The sequence below is a fragment of the Elephantulus edwardii genome, unplaced genomic scaffold (genome assembly GCF_000299155.1).
Source record: "Elephantulus edwardii isolate Elephantulus edwardi_28Jun2011 unplaced genomic scaffold, EleEdw1.0 scaffold00146, whole genome shotgun sequence".
Taxonomy (NCBI): domain Eukaryota; kingdom Metazoa; phylum Chordata; class Mammalia; order Macroscelidea; family Macroscelididae; genus Elephantulus; species Elephantulus edwardii.
The window spans coordinates 6,116,376-6,126,508 of NW_006399896.1; the positions used below are offsets into that span (position 1 = coordinate 6,116,376).

Below are 10,133 nucleotides of genomic sequence, written 5' to 3' on the forward strand. Positions count from 1 at the left end.
CAAAAAAAAAAAAAAAGAACTGCATGCCTTTGAGATTGGAGTGCTAGGCCACCAAAGCTCTCTCAATGAGGAGTCATACATTGGGCTTAAGGAGGGTCAAGAGGCAGGATGCTGAGTTCATCTCACTTCCTCTCTCAGCTCATCTTTCTACTAGCTCCAGTGAGCCTGGCTATTGCCAGCATTCTACTACAGTTGGAGGCCACTACCAAGCTAGTGTTCATGAGCTGTTTACACTGCTCACTGGCATATCTTTAACATGATAATATCAATTGAAGCACTCATTTGGTGCCTAAGAGTCTGTGCACAGAGTTATCCAGATATGGGTTAAAGTAGAGAAATGGAACAAAAGTATAAAACCTCAATTTCCTCTGGATTTTAGAGCAAGAAATGTTGTTGTGATGTGCTGTTGAGTCAACTGCAACTCTATGAACAACAGATTTGAACCTGGCTCTATCCTATGCCATCCTCATCATCTCTGACACCCTTGAGCACCTTGTTAAGGTCTCCATGTCAATTCTTCTTGTTGAGGTTCTTCCTCTCCTATGCTGACCCCTGACTCTCCCAGGATGATGTCCCACTCCAAGGACATCTTCCTCCTAACATGATGTCCAAAGTATGTGAGACGAAACTTTATCATCTCTGCTTCCAATGAGCAGCACCTTGGTTGCAATTTCTCTAACCTGTTTGTTATTTTGGTAGTCCATGAGATATTCAGTACTCTTCTCAAACACCACAACTCAAAGGCATAGATTCTTCTTTCATCCTTTGTCACTGTACAACTTCCAGCAGCATAGCAAGTAATCTAAAAGACAATGGTTTTAGACTTGGATTAGGTGCACTTAGTCTTTAAAATTATATCCTTCCTCTTCAGCATTTTAGAGATATCCCTGACAGCAAGCACATTCTCATGCAATGCATCTTTTGATTTCTTAACTGCTGGTACCAAGGGTATTTATTGACTATAGGCTCAAATAAGATGAAATCATTGACATCTTTAATCTTTTCTCTATTTATCATGATGTTGCCTACTGGCCTAATGGTGAGGATTTTCATTTTCTTGATGTTGAAATGTAACCCATATTGAATGGGTCTTTGATCTTCTACAGCAAACAGTTCGATTTGCTCCTTACTTTTAGCAAGCAAGATTGTGTCATTTGTATTACACAGGTTGTTAGTAAGTCTTCCTTCAATTTTGATGCCACAATATTCTTCATAAAGTTAGGCTTTTCATGTGACTTGCTCAGCACACAAATTTAATAGGTACAGAGAAAAGGTTCTTGATTTTAAATCATGCAGTGTTCCTTTGATCTATTTATAAAACAGCTTCTTGGTAGAAGTATAGGGGCTTTTTTATCATTTTAAAAATTAATTTTAATGAAAATTTACAAAGACTTTCCATTTCCGTTCATTCATTGCTGCACTTTTCTCCCTGCCCAACCCCCCTCCCCAGTACACTCTTTTTTTGAAAAGGAAAATAAAAGTTCCCCATAGTTTTACAATCCCTCCACCCAGGTCCACTCCACTATGCATCCTTCATTCTGGACTCCTGTCATGACAATAATACCTAATCACATATCCCTTTTAAACAGTTTTCTCCCTCATCTATTTCAATGCAGTATACATTATTTATCCAATTTTTCTCAGTCTCCCCACAACCCCGAAGTCAGTCCTGTTTTACAACAGTGGCACTATGCAGTATTTGTCCCCTTGTGACTGAGATACTTCACTCAGCATAATGTCCTCTAGGGTCACCCATTTTGAATAATATTGCATGAGTTCCTTGTTTTTCAATGCAGCATAATATTCCATTGTGTGAATATACCACAGCTTCTCCATCCATTCGCTTGTTGATGGGCACTTGTTTCCAACTGCTTGCTATCATGAACAAAGCCACGATAAACATGGGTGTGCAGAAGTATAGGTTTTGCACAAACACAATCAAGCACCAGGTATTCTCATTTTTCTGAGTATTAGTCATAATTCATTGTGATTCACACAGTCAAAAGCCTCTGCATAGTCAATAAAACACAAATAAGACATCCTTCTAGTACACTCTGCTTTCCACCGAGTTCCATCTGATATCAGTAATGATATCCCTGGTGCTATGGGCTCTTCAAAATACAGCCTCGATATAACCTTGAGTCTCTCCTACTTGAATTTAAAAATCATCTTACAAATAGGCTTGAGGCATTAAACACTAATGATCAAAGATCAGGAGAACTGTGGGATGACATCAAGGATATCATTCATGAAGAAAGCAAAATGTTTTTATAAAGACAGAAAAGAAGAAAAAGACCAAAATGGATGTCAGAAGAGATGCTGAGGCGAGCTCTGGTGGCCTAGTGGCAAGAAGCTGCACTGCAATCCCAGAGATGTGAGGTTCGAATCCACCAGATACTTTGCTGAAGAAGGAGGGACAATCTCCTCCTGTACCAGTCAGATCTGATTTGACGGTACACACATTAAAAAAAAAAAAGTAATAAAAATTTAAAAAAAAGAGATGCTGAAAATTGCACCAGAATGATGAGACATCAAAACAAAAGAAAATAAATGTCAAAACAAAAGAGTTGCACATATTTCAAAGTGTGGCTCAAAAAAACAAAGTGCCATAATGAGAAATTACAGATCTGCAAGGACTTTTTTTTTCTTTTTTGTGTATCGTTGCATTAGATCCAACAGACACAGGAGGAGACTGCCCCTCCTTCTCCAGTGGAAAATCTGGTGGTTTTGAATCCTGTGCCTTCGGGTTTGCAACACAGTTTCTTGTCACTAGGCCACCAGATGTCCCTTAAAGTGTATCTTTATATTTTTTTTTCTTGTTGTGTATCGTAGAATTGTATCCGACTGGCACAGGAGGAGATCACCCCTCCTTCTCCAGCAGAGCATCTGGTGGATTTGAATTGCCCTTGCAGAGCAGCTTCTTGCCACTAGGCCACTGGAGCTCCCTTCGCAAAGACCTTTTAAAATGAGCAAGGGCCGGGGAGCTCTGGTGGCCTAGTGGCAAGAACCTGCACTGCAATCCCAGAGGAGCACGGTTCGAATCCACCAGATGCTATGCCTGGAAAGGAGCGACAATCTCCTCCTGTACCAGTCAGATCTGATTTGATGGTACACGCACACGCACAAATAATAAAATTAAAAAAAAAGAGCAAGGGCCACATGAGGACAGCCAAGTTTAACCTCTACTAACTTCACAAGAGAGAACTGCCTCCAACAATGGCATCCACAATACAAAAGCAATTCCAAGGCAGTCAGATATGCTCCACCCCCTATGCTCCCACACCTCTTTCCACTAATTCCAACACCAATCCTACTGCACTACTAGGTCTAAAATCCATTGCAATTGCTATTCTGGTGTAACTAATGATTATAGGATTATTAGAGAAGTTAACACGTTACAATTCAGGTTGGCAAAGAGGATACAATTTCAGGTGCCTCCCCTTGAGTCCTCCAGCAGGCTTGGACTGAGGGTCCTGGCTCTAGGTCAATTGGGCTGCAGTTCTAGGTCAGCTCTGTCTTACCTTAGATCTCTGGTTCTTTGCTGCAGCAGTTGCTGCTGTTCCTTTAGGACCCAAACTTAGTAGAACAGAAATCTTGGGTCTCAAAGGACACACATGGCTTCCTCTTCCTTGTTGGTGTTGAGATTCCCAAATTTCTGCTGCTGAATCAAGCCAGTTTAATGGCAACACTCATTAAATGGCTAAGCTAGTTGTGGGCAGAACAACATGCCCTATTTACGTGATCCTGCCCATACATGTGGCAAAGTCAAATTCAATGGCTAGGAAAACCATTTTGAACAATAAATTTACTACACCATAAAGCTGGAGTCAGAAAATAAAAAGGAAAGCTCAATCAGCATTCTTAAATGAAAGAATTGAAGAATAAACTCAAACCTTGAATTGCAATAATGAAGGATGAGATGGGCAAAACCTTGAATGACCCAGGAAATACTTAAAGAAAATGCAAAGAGTGCAAGTAACTAAAAAGAATTGGCTGACACAGAATTTCAGGAAGAAGGATATAACCAATGGTGATGAAAGATGATGTTGCATGGAAGGCATTGGTAAAAAAAATAAGGCCCCAGGAAGTGATGGAATGCCAACTGACATGTTCCAACAAACAGATACAGTCCCATCACCAGGTTGTGCCAATCAATCTGAAACACAGCTGCCTGGCTAACTGCCTAGAAGAGATCTATATTTGCTTTCATTCCCTCCAAAAAGTGATCTAACAGAATGTGGGAACCATCAAAAAATACTCATATGACATGCAAGCAAGTAAAATCTGGCTGAAGATTATTCAAAAACAGCTGGTTCAATAAATACAGAGAGAAAAGAAATGAGGCAAACACCACTAAAAATAAAACAGCAGTAATCAGTAGAGCAGAGCACCCCAAAAGATAACACACAGTTCTGCAATAGTCAAAGGAGGAGAAACTGAAGAAGAGCAATCATGTCATCTCTAAAGGGACTTCACAACAAGTGGCCACTTGGCTTAGCTGTTGTCCTCAGAGATATGAAAATTTCCTGTTTTATTTTCACAACTAAGGAATCAAAATCTAAGCAGAGTGGATGAGCCTCAATGGGTCCTGATATGATAGATCTAATGTAAAAAGAACTTTTCATCCAATCAAGAAAATATGATCATACATTAAGTATAATACTACATCAAGTAATGTAAGTAATAACACATCAAGTTTCCCAGAGGATAAGCTCTGTTGCTCTAGTGCACTGGTTATGCTGTTGTTATTATGTGCCATCGAGTTACTTGCGACTCATAGCAACCCTATGTACAAGAGCTCTAAACGCTGTTCTGTGCCAACCTAGCCATCTCAAACGTACTCATTCCACCACCCAAATCACAGAATCGATCCATCTCATCAAAGGTCTTCTTCTCCTTCATTGCCCCTCCACTCTGCCAAACATGATGTTCCTCTCCAAGGATCAATCCCTCCTTGCAGCATGCCCAAAGTATGTTAGATGAAGCTTCAGAATCCTTGACTCCAAGGAGCATTCCAGCTTCACCTTCTCCAGGACAAACCTGTTTGTTCTCCTAGCAGTCCACGGTATATTCAACACTCTTCTCAAGCACCACAGCTCAAAGGCATCAATTCTCCTTCTATCATCCCTTCTCACTATCCAACTCTCTGATGCATAGCACGTAATTGCGAAGACTATAGCCTGGATAGGCATACCTTAGTCTCCAGCCTGACGTCATTGCTCTTCAGTACTCTTGAGAGGTCCCTCACAGCTGACTTGCCCAATGCAATTCCTCTCTTGATTTCCTGGCTGCCGTTACGAAGAGTGCTGACTGTGGAGCCAAATAAACTTAAACTGTTAAACTATCTCAATCTCTTCACCATCCATACTGATGCTGCCTATTGGCCCAGTGGTGAGAATTGTTTTCTTGATGTTGAGCTTCAATCCATATGTTGTTGTTGTTATGTGCCGTCGAGTCGCCTGTGACTCATAGCGACCCTATGTACAACAGCCCTAAACTCCGCTCTGTCCTGTGCCAATCACACTGTCTCCGACACTCCCATCCCAATTATCCCAGTCACTGAATCAATCCACCTCATAGAGGGCCTTCCTCTCCTGCTCCATCCCTCCACCCTCCCAAGCATCATGTCCCTCTCTAAGGACCAGTCTCTCCTCACAACATGTCCAAAGTATGTAGTCCTTGATCTTCTGCAACAGGTGCTTCAGGTCCTCCTCAGTTTCAGCAAGCAGGGTTGTGTCATCTTCATAACGCAGGTTGTTGATCCAACTAAAAAATAAGCGGTTCGAATATACCAGCTGCTCCAAGGGAGAAAGATGGGCAATCTCTTCCCATGTGACTTTAAGCTTCTGAAAACCCACTAGAGGATTATCCAAGGCAAGTAGTTGAGAGTTGAATACATCAAGTGTAATGAGGACATGAAGTCCTGAGTTGCCCAACACTTAATATGCTCAGTTAACTGAAAGGTTGGTGGTACAAATCCATCCTCTTCTCTAAAACATAGTCAGGTTTACCTGTAGTCCTTTACATACTCCAATAACAGTCTTCTACTTCATGACAGATGGTGAAGAGATTGATATTGTTAATAGCTTTAGTTTGCTTGGGTCCACAATCAACACTCTTGATACTAGCAGACAGGAAATCAAAAGACAAATTGCACTGGGAAGATCTTTTGTCAGGGATGGCTCCAAGAGCAATGATGTCAGTCTGGAGACTAAAGTGCACCTTATCCAGGCCATGGTCTTCACAATTACATGCTATGCATCAGAAAGCTGGACAATGACTAGGGATGATAGAACTGATGCATGTGAGCTGGAGAAGAGTATTGAATATACCATGGAATGCTAAGAGAACAAATAAGTTCATAATAAAGAGGGTGAAACCAGGCTGCTCCTTGGTCCATTTGACATAATTTGGGCATGTTGCAAGGAGGGACCAGTCCTTGGAAAGAACATCATGTTTGGGAGGGTGGAGAGACACTGCAAGAAAAGACCCTTGATGAGATAGACTGACTCAGTGACAGGGGTAATGGAGGCAGGGGCATCAGTGACAGTAAGGTTGGCTCAGGACAGAGCAGGGTTCAGAGCTGTTGTACACAGGGTCACTATGAGTTGCAGGTGACTTGATGACACATAACAACTTCAAAAGTCAGTCACTGAAACAAACAATTCTACTCTTACATATGAGACTGCTGTGAGTAAAAATCACCTTCATGCCTAATGATTTGCTTTTTAAAAAAATTTTAGTAATTTTAGGGGAGCTCTGGTGGCCTAGTGGCAAGGAGCTGCAACTACAATCCCAGAGGCCAACGTTCGAATCCACCAGATGCTCTGCTGGGGAAGGAGGGACAATCTCCTCCTGTACCAGTCAGATCTGATTTGACGGTACACACACACAAAAATAATTTTAAAAAAATTAATAATTTTAATGAACATTTACAGAGATTTTGGATTTCCACTCATTCATCGCTGCACTTCTAATGATTTGCTTTTTTTAAAAAATGTTATTTTGATTGTATAAGCATAGCTTTCCACTCATTAAGATAAATCCTAAAGTATTTATGGGTGAAATGTTGGGATGTTTGAGGTTTTTCCTTTAAAATGCTTCAGGGGAAAAAATAATTGAAGAGGGAATGGAGAACAAAGAAAGTGTGATAAGATGGAGATGGTTGCTGAAGTTCCATGTTCACTGTCCTTCACAGACTTGTGTGTGCTTATTTTCACAACTGCTTCTTTTCCATGAGTTCCATAGTAGAAATGAGATCCATAAGATTTTCTCGCATGTAGTCTTTATAGAAATAAATCATCAGGGCTTTCTTCTGTGCTGACCCTCAGTAGGTTTAAATCATCACATTTTTCCCCCCATCACGTTTTCAGGTATTGGTGTTGTGTCCCTTTGAGTCGGAACCAACTCACAGCTGACCTTCCAGCAGGTTTTCAAAGGCAGTTAATTGCCTTTCTCCCTCAGAGCACCTGGTGGATTCAAACCACAAACCTTTTTGTCAGGTCACTTAGGGACCTGAATTTTCTCACACACAAAAATGACTTTTTTCTAATTTAGTTTTTTCTAGGTTAGTTCTAGCATAGTGTCAGGGAGTTCTGATAGCTTACTGGGTAAAGATTTACACTGCCAAGCCCAAGCAACGCAGGCTGCGGGCAAAAGATGGTCAATCTCCTATATGACTGCTGTTGTCACATACCATCAAATCAGAACCAATCCATAATTGCAGGTTTTCAGAGGCAGTAAATTGCATAAAAGGCTGCCCATCTATATCTCGAGAAAAAGCAGGAAGATTCTTTACCATTAAGCCACAAAAGTTCCCGATGTGATTAGAGTCCCTGAAAGAGTCTGTTCCCATTTTTCGCAATGAGTTTGAGTTAGCACAGGCCCAGGGATAAGGGGGTCTCGAGTTAAGGTGACTGGTTACTGCCTGTGGCCCTTCTCACACTCTCCAGCACCCAGTGAAGGTAGAAGAAATTCTTCCTGCTTGGAAAGGGGAACTAACTTCCTGGGCATTCTGGAACAGGAAGGTGGGCACAGTTCTCCAGAGTATAAAGCCTGGTCCAGGGTTTAAAGCCAGGGTTTGCAGGCTCACCCTGGGCATAGAGATGTACGCGGTGGATACGCCTCTTAAGCTGCTCCAGGCGCTGATGCATCTCTAGGGTGTCCATGCTGTTGCAGTAGTTGCGATCCCCCTGGACAGCATGGAAGAACTTGGCCTGTGCAGACCTGAGGGATGGTGGAGAGGTATGGAGTCAGAGATGAGCCACCTCACCTGATTCTCAGGCTCTCCGGGCTCATCATGGGGGTACAGTCCACCCTGCCACCACCACAGCACCCCAGGCTCCCCGGACCCTGGGTCATCACAGGATGCTGTCTGCCCACCACTCTGCTGCATACCTGGCTGTGCAGACCTCAGGGTCACTGTCCATCCCCCAACCTATCCACCACCACATCTGGGGCTGCCCAGACCACTGAGTCACAGTGAGGTGCAGTTCACCCCTACCCCTCCATGTCTCCAGCTGTCCAGATCCCGAGTTCATCGTGGAGTTGCTGTCCACTCACCATAATTCTGGAATGCCCACACCCTGGGTTCACTGTGAGGTGAAGCCCAACCCCCATATCACCCCCACCACATCTTGGGCTGCCCAAACCCCAGGGTCACTCTGGGGTGCAGTCCAACACTCACTCAACACCCGCCATATCCTGGACTGCCTGTTCCCAGTGTCACCGTGGGATGCCTGGATCCCAGGGTCTGCCGCGCACCCAGAGGAATGAGAGGAGTCCGCGTTGCTCACACTCATCCTGCTTGCCCTTGCCCACTGCACGCTCAGCAATCGCCGGGTTTCGGTCGATGCTGCGGAAGAGGTGGCGCAGTGCGCACTCTGTGCACATGGATGCCTGTTTCTCGAAGTCCTCCCCAGAGATGCGCCGGCAGAAAGTCATTGTCAGAGGGACCTCCCGGTCGAATTCGTCAAGAGCCTCCATTTGGAAGCCTCTGGTCCTTACCGGCAGCCAGAAGCGCCCCCCTCTGGGTCACGGAGGTGTACCAGTTGAGCCCGTCTTGGGGGGGTGGGGTTCACCCAGAGGTATCCCTCCGTAACTGCTCCACCCTCAGGTTCCAGCCAATTGCAAGGGAGACTGGAAGTGAGGACCAATCCCCGTTCAGATTGGAGGTGGAACCAACTCCCAGGGGCCAATCCCAGAGTAACAGTTTCACGTGACAATGCTGTTGCAATGAGAGCATGCACTCTCATGTGCCTCAGATGCTTCCCAGCCATCTGAGGTGGTCTTTGGCACCTTTGGAGATCAGTCCGTAGGGAGTTTCTAGCACTGGACTTTGGTCATCGGCCCAATTTGGCCAGCCTCTCTGCCAGCCTTCAGGCCCTCCCATCAGTCTACATCCCATCAGTGACGAGCCCCCTTCCTAGCATCTCCTTTGCCAAGCCAGTATCCCAAAGATGTCCTGCACCTTTGACCCTTTCAGCCCTACACTTTTCACCTTCTTCGAACTCTGCTGACTTAGTCTTCATCATTAAACATGACCTTTCCCAGCCTCTATCCTCCTCTCTTCACAACCATGTTTTGAGTAGCTTTTTAACCTGCACTTCCGGTCTCCGCTTAGGATTGCTTTTGTTTCCCTTTAGGCTCCTCAGATATGTCCTCCGAAAGTCCTTTTTTCACTTCTTGGTCACAAAACAGACTTTGGCTTAACCAATCCATGCCTGGAACGTCCCTGGAACTCCAGATCAAATGTCCATTAGGGTGTTTATTCGGGCAGTTCAATTTGAATACAATAGATTGACTTACACAGACTCTTTTCATGAAAAGTTACTTGGTCAGCTGTTACCTCCGCCATTCACGGAGTGAGGATGCATCCTAAACTGCTTTCTCCCCTTCTAATTCCTGCCACTCTATTAACCAGACTTTTCTCTCCCACAGGCAAACCACCAGCTCTCCGGACTCAAAACATGGTACTTCTTGCCCTTTAACCGGAAATTACCAGTTGTTGCTGTGTTCCTTTGAATCAGAACCAACTCATAAGTGATCTTACAGTGGGTTTTCAGAGGCAATAAATAGCCCATCCTCGGTGAATTCTAATTACTTGCCTTTGGGATTGCAGCTTGTAGCTTTTT

At 43.9% G+C, this 10,133-nt stretch overlaps 1 protein-coding gene across 1 annotated transcript in view; it reads right to left on the reverse strand.

Moving 5' to 3' along the window:
* Positions 1–8,985, reverse strand: part of LOC102847641 (peptidyl-prolyl cis-trans isomerase-like 2-like) — a 61,263-nt gene extending 52,278 nt beyond the window's left edge. The window contains exons 1-2 of the mRNA XM_006894604.1: positions 8,729–8,985; positions 8,093–8,226 (exon numbers count right to left, since the gene is read on the reverse strand). Of these exons, the coding sequence (XP_006894666.1) occupies positions 8,093–8,226; positions 8,729–8,985 (391 nt within the window). The remainder of the gene's footprint in view (positions 1–8,092; positions 8,227–8,728) is intronic.
* Positions 8,986–10,133: the final 1,148 nt, after the last annotated feature.